The sequence below is a fragment of the Puntigrus tetrazona genome, chromosome 21, assembly GCF_018831695.1.
Source record: "Puntigrus tetrazona isolate hp1 chromosome 21, ASM1883169v1, whole genome shotgun sequence".
Classification (NCBI taxonomy): domain Eukaryota; kingdom Metazoa; phylum Chordata; class Actinopteri; order Cypriniformes; family Cyprinidae; genus Puntigrus; species Puntigrus tetrazona.
In genome coordinates, this window is record NC_056719.1 from 13,292,639 (window position 1) to 13,311,397 (window position 18,759).

Consider the following 18,759-nt stretch of genomic DNA (forward strand, 5'->3'; position numbering starts at 1 on the left):
GGTTAGGTTATTTGGATGCTATTACTTTTACCTTTAGCTAATACGCATACTCATGATTTCAATCATGCTTTAATAAAAAATGATACAGACTACAGTGTGTGCAACATATATCTGTGTGCAACTGAAGAGCACACGCTACAAACACAGCATAAAGGGTAACGGAACTGGAAAATATTTTACTGACATATGGGCTGACAACATCTCATCTGACAGCAGTTCTTCTACTAAAGCTCCCACATCCCTGTACCGTTTCTGCGCTTGTTTGACTAACACCTAGAGCTGAGGCAAAGTAGAGTACGCATCTGAAAAAGCTCCCGTTTGATGTGCCAATTTAGACATTCTGCATCTAAATAAATGCAATTCTTGTCAAGAAAAAAAACCTAGAAGAAGCAGTTGTGGATGGGGTGGCCAACCCTAGCTCTGCCCCAGCATTAACTGCATAAAATATTTTTCATAGGTTAATATGCTAATTTGGACAGCGATTTTTAGAATTTTTTTTTCAAAAAAGAATAATTCTAAACGTGTTAAACAGATTAATCCAAACTAATTTCTTATATGAAAAGACATGTTTATAGCCTATTATTTTCCAACAATCAGTGTCAAGTACTTAAATAAATAAGAAGGTATAGGCATCTTAGGTACAGGTATAGAATCTTACAGCTAGTCTGTGAGGACGACTTGTCCCGCCAAGCATCATTTAGCTGCCGATATTCCTGCTGGGCTAGGTGAAGTCGCTGTTCTTTGACCTGGTAGATCTCCTTTTGGGCACTCAACGCTTCCTGAACCACATTCAGATAGTCCCGCAACATGAGCTCCTGCTCCCGCTGCCACTGGGCCCGTGGATCCTCCAACTGGGTGCTCTCTGTGGAATGAGAGATAAAAATACCTCGAAATTAGTGGAATACATACAATTCATACATACATACCAGTCAAACGTTTGGAATCATTATGACTTTTTTTTTATATGTAATTCAAATAGTAAATACAAATTATTTGATGTTTTTAAAAGAAGTCAGCATTTATTTGATTAAAATATAACAACAGTCATGCAATGAAAGCAATGTTTTCTGTTATGTAAGTGTAATTTATTCCTGTGATGGAAAAACTGACTTTTCTGTATCCTTACTGCAGCTTTCAGTGTCAATGATACTTCAGATCATTCTGATATGCTGATTTGGTGCTCAGGAAACATTTTTTATTATTATAGTTGTAATTATCATTTTCAAATAGCTTATCAATTTCAAATAACTGCTTCATTTTCTCAAAGAATCTCAAAAAATAAACTAAATAAAAACTTTACACAAAATTATTAAAACTTTAACAAAAATTAAAACTGAAAAGCTTATTCTCAGTATTTTTAAAAAATATATAATTGTGTATAATAATAAAACAACACCTAGATAAGCATGTCCAAATTTCTCAATTGAAATAGTAACAACAGCAAAAAGAGTGGCCATTTGCAACTAATTATTTATAAAGACATTTATTCTAGTCATGTTTTATATACAAGGGCCACTGAATGAACTCAGTTTTGCCTCTCAAAACCTTGTTTTCATTTGTGTCAAATTAAATACGACACTTAATCTTTTAAAACCCACAGAACCACATATCAGACACCCTACACTCCTGTGCATGCATGAGGTGGGCTGAATCTCGCTCAACTTACTGGTATTGTGGTCGACATAATAGGCTCCAATGTGGGGGTCGTAGGCCTCCTCCCATCCCACAGGCAGCTCATCTCCAATACAGTCGGCAAAAGTCAGAGGCTTAGTCTGCCTGGAAAATCAAACAGGGACTCAGTGGACAATCACAAGGCAGACAGTGTGCTGTTGGACCTCTACACTTCATGCCTATTTTCTGTAGGATGTCACTCCAGGCATATCACTGAAAGTCTGAGTGTGGCACAAGCATGTGTGGGGGGGAGGGGCATCAGAGGAATGTCGGGCTATTCACCTCCAGTGTGCTGGCCGAGCACAATAGCCGGAAACCCAAGCCGGGCATTCCACAGGTCCTGCTGACCCATCGCCTGGAGGTTTCTGAGGCAACACACTGTGGCTCTCCAAGCCCAGCGCTTTGGATCACCGTAGAGCAATGGGGACACTCACTTGGCCAAAAACAGTGACGCTAAAACTTTTATTAGCAGACGTTCGCTAATGCTAGCAAAGTAGTCTGGCTGAACTTCAGTGGAGAGTTCTGTTGGCACCCGCTAGCTAGACTAATCAATTAAAAAATAAGAGCTTGTGGAGATTTTAGAGTAAATTTAAAGAGCCTAGGGTAGGAGGTTTATCACTTGATATAAGGATGCTAATGAGGAAGCTAACCAAAGGCATCAGGTAAATATATATATATATATATATATATATATATATATATATATATATATATATATATTTGCCCTAAATGACCTACTAATATTCTGATAGGGTAATTTCACAATTAGATCAACTAATCAGAGAAATTAGTTTGAATGAAATTTTACAATTTCTTAATACCAATACATGAAAACATAAACTGTTCAATTATGATGTAGATTTAGTATAAAACAGTAATTGCACTGTACAATACCTAAAATAATGGAAATTGTACTGTTCAAAATTATCAACATTTTCAGATTTCTTTCAAAAACAAATGTTAAATTGAAGATTTATTTTAAATAGACATTATTGTAACATTATAAATTTATTTACTATCACTTCTGATCAATTTAATGCATCAAAAGTTGTATGGTAAAACAAATACATAAACATCTCGCAATATTTCTTTTTTGACAGTATCTGAGATATTTTCTTGCATATCAGAGATTACAGCCTGACCAAATCACCTTGAAGCAACCAAGTGAGGTCTAATGGTTTGTCAGAGATATTGCTTCTGTACCATTTGCATAATATTATTTTTATAACTATATAGATATATACATACATTTCTTTTTTTTCCAACCACAAAAGATTTACATGAGAGTTAAGGCATTGTTTTTCATGCAGCACAGGAATGTCATATTTCCCAATTTCAAATACTTCCAATTTTAGTCTTTAAAAGGAGTATTTTCTGATGCTGTTATGTCCTGTAGCAGGGTTACGCAATGATTTCAGCTCTGTGCTTCTCAGATTATCAGGAACATTCCACATTAAATCTGATTTGTGCAGCATATTTAAAGGATTAAACTATTTTCCACAAAAAAAGGAGTCACATTAAGCCACACGTAATGTAGGCCTATAAATTTATTACATAAGAAAATATCAAACAAAGTGGTATGTTCAAACAAATGGTTATTTTCTCAGAAATAACTTTACTTTTCCGAGCCATAAGAGTGGTACCTTTATCTTAATTTTGTATATTATCTATATGGAATGCCTTGGAATTCTATATATTCAGTTCCAAGGCAAACAGTTTTATTCAAATCATCTTACAGTCGTCTGCAGTAAGTGAGTGCATGCTGTTGCCTTCCCATGCCGATTCAAGACTTTCAAAGAGGGTGAAACTGAACTAGCTCCTTTTTCATGTTATGAATAATGAAACTGTGCTGAGAGACCCCCACTGGCCTGTTCTATATTTAACTTGGAGAATAGAAACTTGTGCGACACAACAAAGAACACGGCTACAGTGAGAAACACTTATCTTTTTCTCCTGCCATAATTCTCCAGACTCATTGACATCTCATCTGAATGGGTGACATTAATCTCTGAGTTTAAGCCTGCATATCTGAGATCTTAAAATGGAGAAGAGCCAAGGGAACTCAAAAGCTCAAAATCCCAATCCCAAAGCATGCTGTTCAGATTTGCGCATTAGAATGATTAGGAAGGAACGGAATGAATATGGTGCAATGGCCTGCTTTTTAAAATTATGTAAAGCGAGAATTATTCTTTTCTTGAAGCTCTAGCAAACCCTATGAAGTCAAAGACTCAGGACCCATGGTCTAATGCAAAATGACAAAGCGCACAGTCGAGTGCAAACACAGGACATAGCTAACTGATGAGTCAGACACTTTCATTCAGCGCACTCCATAAATTCCAGAGTCATTTATGAGGCTCCAACAAGCAGCACACCGCGCTCAAGGTCCGACAATAAAAGCGCGCTGCTACACCCCGACGACGGCCAGTCTCCTATCAGAGAAAGCGAGATAACATTCCATTTACCTGAGCGCATGTTTTCAGCATGTCACACTGAAGCAAAACAAAACAGTTCTGCCCAGTGTGGTACATGAGGGCAGGCTGCAAAAATGCTTTCTCTGCATTTATGAGGTTAGACATCAACTTTGCAACTTTAGAAATACAACAAAACAAATTATGTGGATTCTGATTCTGATTCTAATTCTATCATAAGCAATGGATTCAAGTCTGAAAGCACTACTGAAACTGCTTTTTTTAGCATTTTTCCTATTTGCTTAAAAAGATCATTACAATACATAAGACACATTAAATGTTTTACATTTATTTTAAATAAACTGTCCTATATTGTTTACATATTATAGACATAGGATAAAAATTTAAATCATATGACAGAGAAAAGTGGAACCATGATTTAGATTAAATTAAACACCTTCTATATGTCTATATGACTTGGTGTGTACCTTTGGCTCCTTACAGGCTTAAATTCATGGCTACATTCTCAACCAGGAAATCTGGTTATTCCATTCAAAGTTGACAGTTGCCAGCATAATTACAAAATGTATGAAAATTAGAAACAAATGTAATATGTAAACAAATTACATGTAACATAACCGCATTCTGGCAATACACAAAAGTGATGTAGGCCTGCAGGTACTTCCTTTTATCAAAATTACATATTGTTGTATATTAATATGAGGGAACCAGTAACATAAAACAAAACAGCTACTCAAAAAAAAACTACATAAAAAAAAATTAGCACTTACACTAGCACTAATATTACACAAATAACCCAATTAAAATTTAATAACAGTTCTATGCAGCACACTTTTATTATTATTTAATGACTGGAGGACAGTCAACGCCTCAGCAACTCCAGGCATTTGCCACAGGTAGGTTGTCAAAAAGGAGCTCATTACCAAGTACATCCACTAACGTTATAACACCGTCAACTAACTGTTGCTCAGCAGTAAGAACCAGCCATCTGAGAGATGCATGCTGGGGATGGGAGGGAGGTGGGTCCGCTGACAGTTTTGGGTCAGGATTTGAAATATTTGTCATTTTTAATCAGCGCCTTTGATGCACCACACTGTGCAAGAAGACCAGCCGAACAGGCATGGAAACGTCTGTTATGCCTCAACTTTTTGTTCAGTTGCTCAGCTCAAAGCTGTTGAGTTTTCTGCACCATTTTAGTATAAACAAAAATAATTACACTGGGGTTAAAAAAAATAAACAATAAAAATAGTGGGGCTGACTAGCCAGCTTCACATCACATTTTCTGTTTGCCTTTTCTTTTTAACACTATTTCTTCATGTCTTCATTGGTGTCCCACAAAACAAAGCAATTCAGGTTTGCATGTGCAAGTATCCGTTTAATTCTGACCACAGCTCTTGTAACATATGAACAAGTGTGGAATGCACTGAAAACTATTTGACCATTCTTGTTAAAGTTTGCACAGCTCGAGGTGCACTTTGAACCTGTCGTGCACATTGATTTGCTGTGAAACAGATTTGAGGGAATCAGCTGTGGGCTTCGCTCATGCTAAGGAATGTATCCCAGGTACTTGTTTACAACTTTCTGCCATCTTGGTTTCCTGGCTACAGGCAAACCTGTTACACCACACAAAGGGGAAAATATGCAGTCTGATTGCTATCACCTTTCCATTTCTGCGCACCTTGTAAATTACTACATCGGTAAAAACCAAAAGGAGGAAAGGAAAAACACTCCCAGTGCAAAATTGCTGAACATACCACAGCTTAAGGCACTGGAGCTTGAAAACATTCTAATATAATCTCAGGCATTCCTGTACAGATTTTGTGATAAAGTCCAAGAGGACTTAAGTGGCAAAGCTGGCAATGCTCATGTGTTCCTGGATGAACAAAGCAATAGTTCAACATTGAGAAAACCTAAAATGCATTTTAGGTGCACTGACGTGTGTATATGCTTTGCAAGGGAACTGTACTACAAAACAAATAGGAATTGAATTACCAAAGAGTCTGCACATAATGAGTAATGGACTCAGCATGCATCTGCATACTGAGTAAGCAAGTATGCATTCCCAGGACATGCAGTGCTCATCACGTACCTATCCCTTGGGTCAATCCAACTGGTGGTTTGGTTAATATGGTCTATATAATAGACCTTTCCGTCAAAATCTCGGGCCTCTTCCCAACCCTCTGGCAATGGTAACTCCTTCCTTGGCATGACCAACTAGTCTCCATGTAATTTTCTCTGTAAGTCTTCTAAATTGATTTGAGAGCAAAACATGTGTTGCTTTTCTTGGACTAGTCCAAATGTAAAGCTAACGCATAAGAAAAGTGCCATTAATTAGCCACATAGATATATTCCATATAATCCATTAAACGGTTTCCAATATTCCAATTCAGTTCCTGCAGCCTATATATTGGGCATCGTTTTCAAGAGCGAATGCTGTTAAATGAATGGATGAGGGTGTGATGCTCTAAATCGGGTAACTTTGCCGCAAGAGTTGCGCTTATGGTGAGAAACTCTTCGTTTCTTGTGCATTCTCGGTGAAGTACGCAATACATCAATCAATCATCTTTTCTGGCGGAGCCTGATGGATGGTTAACTTGCGCGAAACGTCAGAACGCGAAACTTTCAAAGGTCGTGCGAGAGTTTTCCTCCAAGAAAAGTAAACCAAAAAGAAATTTCAAAGTCCACAAAATTCCCTCCGAGCAGCGAAGACAGCAAACGGATTAATTCTCCAGCATTATCCACAAGTATTTGAGCGCGTCTAGAGGGTTTTTTCGCTCAGTGTCTGCCCACCATGTTTTAGCGACAACTGTGCTAGCTTGTTAGCCCAAAAGCTCGTTATATAGGCAACGCAAACAGTTACTCCACACGCACGTATTCCTTATCTTCTCGTTTTGTCGGAGCATTCGCGTCACTTCCACATCATTTCGGCAATTTCTTTTAAAAGTAGCGCGTTTCTTTCTCATTTGTTTCCAAATGTTGTCTTTTCCTTTAAGTGGCTGTGTGCGGTTCTCCCCCGTAGTCAAGCTCGGTCGCTATGCTGCGGTTGGAATGGATTACGTCATACAGGTGATGGCCGTAGCCCTTCTAATAGCAGTGCACGCGCAGACTATTTATTAGAAGCCCAGACAGGTTTTGACATTTCGCATGTTATAAATGATGAAAAAAAATTCCTCCTACGTGTATACTATGTATGGGCGGTCTGGGGACATTTGTCACATGTTTTGGAATGAGGATCAACTTTTAAGAGGATTTTTAATATTCAGTGTGTGATGAGATTGAGGGTTTGAAGGGTTGAAAAAACCCTGGAATAGTTGATGTTAAAAGTAAACTTGCAGTTAATAAAAATAAAAAAATTACATAGGCCTATGTAAATATATATGCGTGCGTATGTGTATGTGTGTGTGTGTGTCTGTGTAGTCAGCATTTGAAGTGGTTCAAAACCTTTCATCAAAGGTTTTATATTCGTCTTAAAAATATTCGGCTTAAAACCAAAACGCGACATCTTTGATTAACTTTTTGATCCACTTCAAAAGCTGACTATTGTACACACACACACACACACACACACACACACACACACACACACACACACACATATATATATATATATATATATATATATATATATATATATATATATATATATATATATATATATATATATATATAGCACAACATAAACGTTGTAATAGTTTTCATAAATAAATAATTTTAAAACGACAATTAAAAAATAATAATTTAGTTATTTTTTGTAGCTGTGTGTTGATTGCTTTTTATTCTAAAACAACTGAATCAAAATCTAGCAGTGTGCAGTTGCTAACTGTGCATGGTCATTTCTACCAAGAATAAATAACGTAGGCATAACGTAGGCATAGTCGACTCGGGGAAGTCGTCCTCTTCCAAATTTCAACTAAACAACGCCCTCCAACGGCGAGCAGGAAAGTATTACTTGATCAGTCGGTTTGAACTTTTTTCTTTTGCCTGTCTCTTTGTTAGTTTTGTTTTCAAAGCAAACATGTTTTAATATAATAGTGTTATTCACGGTACCACACAATTTACATACAGCAAATTTAAGTTGAATTGTAATTAGTTATTGTAATTTTTGTTATTAGCCTATTATTATCGTTGTTGTTATTATTATTTGTATTATTACTATTGCTATGGCTTACCCATGCGAAAATTTGTTACCGTCCAACATTTGTAATCTCAAGACATGACTATTTCTCCGCCCCTTGCCTGTAACCCGCTGTAAGGAAACTGGGCGCGTGCTTTTCAAAACAAACCAGGGCGGATCACGTGCACTGGAGAGCAAAAGCGGCAGCTCGCGCACGGAACACGGCATTTCGCTTCAGGTGCGCTCATGGTTGTACTGCGTCATATCTCCGTGGCGTTTAGCGCCGCTATGGCTGCGGTCGGGACCGCGCTGTTTATCGCACTCAATCTTTTTTATAAAAGACGGGTATGGACACCAGAGTCAGACTACTACACGTTCCGAGAGGTGAGTATGAAACGAAAGAAGTAGTTTCTCTTTTTGTGATGCCGACTGTCGCGCGTGACTGAGAGGTAGAGACAATCGTCGAGGGAACTCTCAGTTAATTGAACTGCACTGTAGCCTGCCACGACTCATGTGCATACAGATTGTACTTAAAATTTACTTTTTGATAACTCATAGCATAAAGAAGAGTAATCATGCTTGTCTTATTGTATCTTTATATAATTTTTGTTTATCTGTAATCTTTATATATATATATATATATATATATATATATATATATATATATATATATATATATATATATATATATATATATAGTGATATATGTATATCACTAAGTTCAATACAAATCTGCCTGAAAGACACCACAAAAACTGATGCAAACATTGTTTTTATCAAAAAAGGAAACTATATTTAGAAGAGCACATAGTTCTCAAGGTCATGGAATACTCAAAAATATCATAATGTTCTGTTAGCTAGGTAATGATTTTGGAAGAGATTGCTTGCAAGGGATGTTTAGTTGTTCTTTTGAGTTGGTTTATTTTAATGAATTCCATCTGTTCTGAATGATTCATTGGGGAAAGATCGTGAAAGTTCATTGATCAAAATCTTAAGATTCTTAATTTTGAACATAAAGTTGCAATGGTGCAAAGACACATTTGCACTGTATGATGTAGGGTGCAACAGAATACCCAAAGTAACAGAAACCGGGTCAAGTTTGTCTGTTATTACACAACTAAGACCCTAATTAACGATGGCAAGACTCTGACTATTTGTACACGGAGTTGCATAATTAATTCCGGCAGCTTGCATTAAAATCCCAGCACTAGACTGTGGATAAACAAGAGTTTAAATCCAATTCTGTTCCATTGCTCATTTCACTGCATTTTTCCATGTATATATTTAGGAAGAGGAAGAGCGCAGTGAGAAGCAGGTGCTTGTTCTTGGGTTGGATGGTGCTGGTAAGAGCAGTGTTCTGCAGGGGCTGAGTGGAACAGACTCCAAGAGGGGCTGCCGACCCACACGCGGCTTCAACTTCATCAGCCTACACACACCTGCATGCCAGCTGGACTTCTTGGAAAGTATGGATCAGTGCCAGACCACCCTGTTCACTTGCATCCCTTTGTGGGGAAGAAGTACAATTTACCTTAATTTTAAAAAGAATACTTTCACAGAAAGAATAACATACTGAATGTAATGTGTCCTGACATATAATTGTTATTATTTACATTTGAATATACTGTATTTAAGCCATTATGCATTATCTTTATATGTCATTTTCTTATCGCTTTTGTCTTTTAATATGGCTAAAGTGTTAAGCTGATTATATTGAGAATCAATTATGGTAAACTATACCTTGATATAATTTCCATTGAAATGTTTATACTCTGTATTTAAATATATTTGTAATTAGACATTTGTAATGATAAAGTTACCATTGAGTACATTTAGAATATATTAACGTAAGTGTAATATATTATGCAAATATAATAATAAAAAGATTGTTTAATAATGAAATATAAATGAATATCAAACACTTTATGTATGCTTTCATGTTTTTAAAACATGAAGATTTAAGATGTTCTTTAAAGTACAAAAAAGTTAGTGTAGACATTGGTGTAATTTCAATCATTTCAAGTGTACTCTCTTACATTGTCTTTAATTTCATTAATATTATTAATAATATTATATTAATGATTTGAATTACACTATTAGTACACATTCAGTACAATTAAGCGCACATATTTCTCATGCGGGATACTTTAATTCTTGCTTTACAAGTAATAATGATTCAGTTAATACCTTATGATTTCTTACTTCAGAAAAGCCTGTTTGTCTGTGTCTATGGCAGTAAAAATACAACATACAGTTCATTCCTATTTTATCTATTCCTATCAGTTGGAGGTGGTGAAGACTTGCGAATGTACTGGGTGGATTACCTAAGGAGAACACATATCTTGGTGTATGTGGTGGACTCCTCTGATAGAGGCCGGCTCCCTCAGGCCAAAGATGAGCTCCATCGATTACTTAAAGTAGACACTGATCTACCAGTGGTGGTCTTGGGAAACAAGCAGGTAACCAAAGGCTCATTTCTTGGTTTAAACTTTAACCATGTTTATAATGTCAGAAAGGCTTCATATTGATTTCCTAGATCGTAGTTAAAGGGATAGTTCCCTAAAGCTGCTTACTTGATTTGATAGTTCATCCTATTTTGAAGAGGAAAACATCGAATTAGCATTTCAAAATGTCCTATTTTGTTTCACAAAAGGAAGTCATACAGGTTTTGATGTTATTTTTTTCTCTGATGATATTCATCTCTTTATCAGAGCATCAGGGTTCTTGTTTATGTTTCTTTGTGAATCTCGAATAAAAGGCTTTTTATACCCTCATCCAGGATAAGCCTGATGCTGTTAGCGTCCCAGAGCTGCGTGAGGCTCTCTCACTGAGCTCAGTGGCCGATCAGAGGAAGCTTTTCCTGCTGGCTGCTCAGTCAGGATCTGACGGATTAAGCAGAACCTGCAGTCTCCAAAAGTTTCAAGACCTGCTTCTGACATTGGTATGAAACCAAGCTGCCACTTGGCACAAAATTGGCACCACCACTGTGCCAGAAAAGACTGGCAAAGAGATCTTGAGGAATGAGGGAGCGTTCGATGCATCGGTTTCATCCTTAAATCGTGCGAGGAGTAAACAGGACTTGCATCATGACAATGCTGATGTTGTGACACTGAAGGAGTTGAGCAAACACTTTTTTCAAAATGAGTACTGTGGGCATTATTGCTGCTAGTTGTACATTTTACATTGACTTATCATTAATAGGATTACTATATTCAGTATTACAAGGCGCACGTTACATATGCTTTATCTCTGCATGTGGAGTCAACAAAAAAAAAACAAGAAATTATATTTAGCTCAAAAATGAATGCTCTTTGTTCATGTTTCCCATATATATACATATACACACACCCAATAGGACATTCCATGAGATTAACTCAATTTATCATTGCATGCCAGATTGTGTTATTGACAGTGAATACCTCAGGTAATTCTCTTTTCATATCTGCGATTTAGGCTTCAAATGGAGATTTTGTTTTGAAGCTGTACAAAAATAAGGCCTTTTTACTGTAAAATTAGTATGGTCTACTTAAGCAAGCGATTTTACTTACCTTCAAGAGCTGGTGGTATATTAGTAAAAACTATATGAATTTCATCTCACATTCAGTCACTAGAAAAATATGGCTTAACCTAGAACTTTATGAACAAATTAAAGGCCTCTATACATGCAAATGCATTGTTTTTAATATTATAGTATATGCAGTACTAAATTAATCGGAACCCTTACACATTTGATAATCCTGGAAATTCTGTCTTGCTAATAATTTGATATAACTTGTTATATAACAGCTGCCGACAGATTCAGACTTCTTGTACACAACCAGTCATGAGCATTTTATTTAGCATGTAGCATGTGACATTTCTAAGAAACAGTTTATGAAGCAACAACCATGTCTACAGAAGCACTACTACAGTGCAAACATGAACAAATCTCTAATTATTGTGTCTTAAATCAATGTTCTGGGTTCAGCTCTATACACAGCATTATTGGCATAACAGAACACAAACAATATCTGACTCGTTGGTTGTCCCCACCACACAAAATCTATCATTTAAAACATTATTTATTACTTTAATGGTGCAATAATTACTTTATGTTATTATCAGGTGCGGTCACATTTAAAGTCGCTCTATGAAATTTTGGACAAAAAACTCATTTCAGTAGGAATCTACTGCTCACATTTTTGCATGCATATTTCAAGTTGAGTTTGCATTGCCCACACTAAATTTGCACCAGCAGAATACTGCTCGGTTTAAAATGGACTTCTTTGTGCACTACTTCACTACTGACAGTGAACAACAGATGTTTTGTACTGATAGTTTGCTAATGTAATGCTAATGTAGCACCTTTACAAAGTTAATAATAAATAATGAATGTTTAAAATAAAATGTCATACCCCTCTTCAAAAAAAAAAAAAAAAAAAAAACTAGCTAAACTTTCACTGAACCCAGATTTTTTTCTTCATGTTGCACTGCACTGAAGAGTTGTTTTCACTCCTGTGTATTGAATATTTTGGCCAAAATGCATTAAACTTACCCATTAATAAATCAGAATTTACCAAATGTACATTTTTTGTAATTTGGAAGATACCGTCTAGATTCATAAACACACCATTTAAAAGTTAACATTCTTTAAGAAAGTTGTCATAGTAGAAAATAAACGGTTGAGAATCTCTGTGTATACACACTTGACAGACACTGCGGTGACATTATGACCATTAGTTTAAGACACCAGTTCTTCGCTGTGACATCACATAGACGTCTGAGTTTGCAGAGACGCAATGAATGCAGCATATTCCTTAGGATGACAACGTTTGTATAATTCCACTTTGCGTTTAATCTGCTTCGGTGTGTCCTGATAGTAGTTTTTTTCATCCCTTGCCATTGCCTGAAATGACAATTATACAATAAGTTATGTGAAATGAGACATTTGAATGATTAGGAGGATCACATCTTTTACCTTGTAATCTTCATTGTGTTCCTTCACCATGTATTGAACATACTCCATCATGTCAGTGGAGCATGTGGTTCTGTCCTCACCACGCTGACTGGCCTCTACCTCCATTGCTACAATTTAGACACCAAATCACATTATGAAGCCCATGAAAACATTTATTATGTGACAGATTTCAAAACCAGCCGAGAACCATTAGTTTCTTCTAGATACCTTCAATGACGTGGGGCTTCAATACCTTTGTCTCCGCTGGTTTACTTCCCATATCCTGAAACATCAGTTAAATGCATCGTTAACATAAGCAGAAAGGATTTGTTTACATTATGGCAAAGTGATTTAAGCTAAGTACTTGCCTTTTTGTTTTTAATAGGAAGCATACCCTTTGTCCCAAGTGACAGTCCCATGTCTTGTAGATTTTGTTTTACTGTTTTGTGTTCATCCCAAGCTTTACGTATCTGAGGACTTCGAATCAGCCATGTTAATCGACCCATTATATGACAAATTTCATAATGCATGACACAAATAATGCAGTACAAATCAACAGCAGATACTAAAATATACAGTTGACGTCATTACTTGTAACTACAAGTTAATGTGTACATTTTTAAAACTTAAGTAATATCACCACACTCCAGGATGCTAGTCAACAACAAAATATATGTACTTTAGAGTTGGACAAAAATGATTTAAATAAAGTGTGTGTGTGTGTGTGTGTGTGTGTGTGTGTGTGCAATTATTACATTAATACTATATTGTATACCAGAACAAAAGTAGGCATTCAATACAATTATTAATATTAATTTTTACAATGATAGACAGATGGGCAAAATAACAAGTAATTGTATAAAAAGGTTGTTTATATAGCTTCAGACCTTTTTCTATTTGTCACGTAGACAACTTACCATTCTATTTGCGGTTTTTCCTTTCTTCTCATCTTCCTTTTCAGTTTCTTTTTGTTTGCATTGTAATTAAACTTGTTGCGATTGCGAGCTTTCTTTGTTTTACCCATTTTCGCGTAACACACAAGCGAACAACCGCCTGGACTATTTACCACGCGTGTTTCGGGACCACGGAAATAGCGACTTCTTCTCTAAGCAGAAAACAAGCAGACATAATTCTGCATCGCCACCTGTCGGAAAGAACTGTACGGCAATCGTTAAAAACAAACAGACGTTAGTGAAATCATTTGGTGCAATCGCGAATAGAAAACGCACGTCAATAAAAACATTAAACAGGTTGTTCAGTTCACGAGGAGGCAGTGTTTTTTGATAGTACGTTTTATATTCAGATGTAACTTTGCGGCATACCAAAAAATATGTTTTTGTTGATGATGATGATGATGATGATGATTAATATTATTATTATTATAATGATGATGATTGCATTTAGATTTATTAGATTATTAGCTTTTAATAACCAGTGTAACAGTTTTACCTCTAGATGGTGTTATAAACTAAGTATCGCAAAACTCACAAGCGAGCAGGGTTATTTCGTTTGCATTAATCATCTGCAGTTCATGTACATACAAGTTCAAAGCAGCCCATGGTATGTGTTTTGGCACTCCATATGTCTGAAAAAAATATGCATCTGTTTTATCAAAGAAGAGACATGGAAGACATTGATATATAGACAGCGACCGACTTATTAAACAATATATTGTTATAATACTAAACTATAATAAACAGTTTGTACAGGATTCGTAAATATTAAGAGTGTTTTATAAAAGTACGAAGATCAAAGCTTTTGATAAACTAGCAGTCTGGATTGCGACTATGAAACCTACTATGGCGAAGACGTTGGTCATGAATATTAAACAGATCACGTGGTGTTTTATAAAAAAAATTGCTTCACAAAGCAAATGTACAAATAATAATGGCTATTACAGTTACTGTAAATATTACTATTTATATGCAGAACAAACTAAATAAAACACCACGGAAAACAAATAAATGCTTTCATACAAAAACATTCAACATACTAAAACGTTATTTTTCCGTAATATATAAATAATTTACAATGTGAAATTAAGAATGTACATATTATCTATATAATGTTACTATAATAACAAATGATAAACGTTAGGTTAAAGGACTAGATCATTTGTGAAGCCTTAAATAAACATGAACACAAACCAGAGAATTATACAGAGATATTAATAATAATCACCGCCTAATTTCAGCTTGATCTTATAAATATTCATAAATTAAGCTTGAGCTTAGGACCATTCAAGCGGGACGCTCGAGGTTGGTTACCAAGCAACGTCAGCATGTCTCATTAATATTCATAAGCTCAGGCTTTCGCCATAGTAGGCTCTACGATCGACGTAAGTCTGAAGCTTCTGGGCGGGGAATCAGGGGAGCGAAGCGGCAGAGCGGAGAGTCATTCAGGGTTAATAATATTCCGCCGTGGGGGGGGAGCGGGGGAGGACACACACAGACACACACATAAACTGCCAACCCGGCGACGAGGTTGGGCCTGCGGTGCCTGCCTGCAACCCAGGAAACATGGAGCTCGAGAATATCGTGGCCAACACTGTTCTGCTGAAGGCGAGAGAAGGTAAGACATGACAGCCCGCCTGATCATTGTCACTTTTGACAGCTGTTATTCTCAAACGCCGTGCTAGCTCTCTCAAAACGATGGGGGATTCCCCCAAAGGAAGTTAGGCCAAAAATGACAAGAGCAATGTAATAAATGCATGCTTTATGATGCTTTTTTATTTACGAATCACTGGATCAAACATGAGGGTTACACGTTGATCACGGTGGGTTGCTCGCAGCTTGCTTTGTTGTGTTCATAACCTTGAGCAAAAAAAAGATGGACCTGTCAATCAAAAAAACAACAAAATAAAATCCCACCTTAAATCCCACCTTCAAAACCTTGTTTAGATTTTACCGGGGTTTTTTTTTTTGTGAAAAGTCTTAAGTTTCTATATAACGTTAAAGGAGAAGCGATAGTCATTGTAGTCAGTAGTTATATATTGGCAACATTCATTTAGTGCCTGTGTGCTGGAGATAAGCGCCTGAATTAACTGAACCTTTTGAATTAACGGACCCTCTGGTTTTCAAAAGTGTTTTTGTAAATTGTAAACTACCTACTAGATAGTGAGCCAGCAAAAAAAAAAAAAAATCGGTCTAGTACGGAGTTTCAGCTGTTTATAATTTTGAGGGGGGGCAGGTGTATTTCTCGAACATGAGGGAATCCTGCTTTCTTTTTGTCCGTGTTCGAACGTTCTTGGGCGGCATACTTGGGCTTCCACATTTGTTGCAGTATAAGCTTAATTAGAATATACAAACATACGTAAAATGTGCCATAAGGTCCATTCAAAGATCGTAGTGGCTATAGCTAATGTCAGGTAAAATTATACAGTTTCATTTAAACTGTGTAAGAGCCATGTATAAGTTTTTGTAAGCGTACACTCGTTACAAGTCTCAAAACAGCAGTTAACTTCATACTACGTGTAATAGGGAATGTATTGCATGTTACTGTTGTTCACAGTTCTCAAGACTTTTTGAAATTTTGAAAGCGAGTTTCAGTTTAGTCACCGCTGTATGATTGCTTAACATGTTGCCTCTTCCTGTTTTAAGATGACATTTAGCATCAGCATATAAGTATGGAGGGCTGTATATTTATGTTGCACTTCATAAATGTTTTATTTTGAGACGTGTCAGCATTTTATTAAGGTGTGAGGGATCTCAGGAACTTTTCAACATTCTGTAGATCACTTTATGATTTATGTCTATTTGTTGCAATTTTGTGCAGTAGACTACTATGTAAACTTGCAGTCGGTTACGCTTTTTTAATTCAGCATTTTTATTAACCAGGTCAAAACTCTCCTAAGGGATCTCAGGAATTTGTAGTGTTATTGGTTTTCATACAAGCATGCTGCAAATCATCTTTCATGCATTTATGTCTCAAACTCCTGGCTAGTTGGCTATAATAATGCACATACGGTAGATGGTGTGTCATTAGCATTTATTTACATGCTGGAGTAATTAAACTTACTTATTATTTGACAACTGAAAATTCACCCATAGTCAACCTGTAGTTGCAGTAAAGCTAATACTATAAAACTTGCAACTTAGTCACAGAATGATGATGTTTTTTATTAACAAAAACAAAGTGTTGAATTCAATTTTTGCATGATTTATGCAATACCAGCTAGTCTTCAAAACTCTCCTAATTTTGGCTCAGTTGGTCAGAAAAAAGTAGAAGCCTTTGTGTTATTATTTGTAGTGATAATTTTTATTTAGTAGGTTTTCCAAGAAAATACACAGCCATGCTCCTCAAATCATCATTAATCTGCATTACGATCGTTAACCATCTAAAAACATAAAAAGGAGTCCTGGCTAGTTGGCTATAATAATGCACATACGGATGCTGCAGATGGTGTGTCGTTAATAGCATTTATTTACAGCAGCTGGAGTAATTAAACTTATCAACTTATTATCAGATAGTCGTCAGTGACAACTGAAAATTCACCCATAGTCAACCTGTAGTTAACAAGTAAAGCTAATACACACTAAATACTCGCAACTTAGTCACAGAATGATGATGTTGTTATTATTAACATTTTGATAACAAAGTGTAATGACAATAATAATCATTTGCATGATTTGATGCAATATGAGCTAAGCAATTGTTAGATTTGGAATGTATTGTAATGCTTTTTTCTCAGTTGGTCAGAACAAAAGTAGTGTTACTCTCACTTGCTCATATAACATTTTTCTGGTGATAATTTTTATTTAGTTTATTCTTCCAAGATTACTGGCCTATATATATGGCTCCAGGTATGCAGTGTTTTGATGGTGTGTACCACACACATTCCTCAAAACATTACATTAGCATCTGTAAACTATAAGAACCAAGCAACTAGATGTTCCTGTGATACAAAAATTATTTAATTAAATTCCACAAATAACTGCAACTGCAGGTTTTGAAGAGACGGCGACAAAGAGGCAAGATCTTTTAAAGTGCATAAAGGTGCTGTCACATTTATGAAAATTTTGCAAACTAAATTCTGTCATTTTAATAACCTCAAATCCTCATTCTGGCTGATCCCCCTCCTCAGGCATCAGCTGTATGTTCACAGATGAAAAAAAGTTTGTGCAAGACAACCTGTGTCCCTAATTGAAAGATGGAGACTTCTCTGTTAGCCTTCATAGGATTTGTTGATTGCGACTGGCACAGGTGTGTCTTGAATCTGTGCAGGGTACAATGAAATCTCAAGACTATCAAAGGAATTCTAGAGAGAAATGTAGCCAGTGTCAGAAAGCTTGGTCTCAGTCGCAGGTCATGGGTCTTGCAACAGGACAATGACCCAAAACACACGCTAAAAACACCCAAGAATGGCTAAGAGGAAAAATTGGACTATTGTAAAGTGGCCTTCTATGAGCCCTGACCTCAATCCTATTTGAGCATCTTTGGAAGGAGCTGAAACATGCAGTCTGGAAAAGGCACCCTTCAAACCGGACACAACTGAAGCAGTTTGCTCATGAGGAGTGGGCCAAAATACCTGCTGAGAGGTGCAGAAGTCTCATTGACAGTTACAGGAAGCGTTTGATTGCAGTGATTGCCTCAAAAGGTTGCGCAACAAAATA

The 18,759-nt window shown here is 36.4% G+C and overlaps 4 protein-coding genes across 4 annotated transcripts in view; 2 read left to right on the forward strand and 2 right to left on the reverse strand.

The window, feature by feature from the left end:
- wwc1 (WW and C2 domain containing 1) overlaps positions 1 to 7,158 on the reverse strand; it is a 36,223-nt gene extending 29,065 nt beyond the window's left edge. Inside the window, exons 1-3 of the mRNA XM_043221415.1 lie at positions 6,190 to 7,158; positions 1,667 to 1,776; positions 659 to 862 (exon numbers count right to left, since the gene is read on the reverse strand). Of these exons, the coding sequence (XP_043077350.1) occupies positions 659 to 862; positions 1,667 to 1,776; positions 6,190 to 6,308 (433 nt within the window). The 5' untranslated portion in view covers positions 6,309 to 7,158. The remainder of the gene's footprint in view (positions 1 to 658; positions 863 to 1,666; positions 1,777 to 6,189) is intronic.
- Positions 7,159 to 8,335: 1,177 nt separating this feature from the next.
- Positions 8,336 to 12,744, forward strand: arl10 (ADP-ribosylation factor-like 10). The gene is made up of 4 exons (XM_043221946.1): positions 8,336 to 8,598; positions 9,503 to 9,677; positions 10,495 to 10,670; positions 10,991 to 12,744. Exons 1-4 carry the CDS (start codon positions 8,461 to 8,463, stop codon positions 11,156 to 11,158), a joined length of 657 nt encoding a protein of 218 aa, XP_043077881.1. The 5' UTR covers positions 8,336 to 8,460; the 3' UTR covers positions 11,159 to 12,744.
- nop16 (NOP16 nucleolar protein homolog (yeast)) lies at positions 12,022 to 14,255 on the reverse strand. The gene is made up of 5 exons (XM_043221947.1): positions 14,065 to 14,255; positions 13,516 to 13,624; positions 13,376 to 13,430; positions 13,169 to 13,275; positions 12,022 to 13,096 (listed from the first exon to the last, which is right to left on the reverse strand). Exons 1-5 carry the CDS (start codon positions 14,169 to 14,171, stop codon positions 12,959 to 12,961), a joined length of 516 nt encoding a protein of 171 aa, XP_043077882.1. The 5' UTR covers positions 14,172 to 14,255; the 3' UTR covers positions 12,022 to 12,958.
- A 1,306-nt stretch (positions 14,256 to 15,561) lies between these two features.
- Positions 15,562 to 18,759, forward strand: part of grk6 (G protein-coupled receptor kinase 6) — a 30,185-nt gene continuing 26,987 nt past the window's right edge. Inside the window, exon 1 of the mRNA XM_043222083.1 lies at positions 15,562 to 15,718. Coding sequence (XP_043078018.1) covers positions 15,667 to 15,718 — 52 coding nt within the window. The 5' untranslated portion in view covers positions 15,562 to 15,666. The remainder of the gene's footprint in view (positions 15,719 to 18,759) is intronic.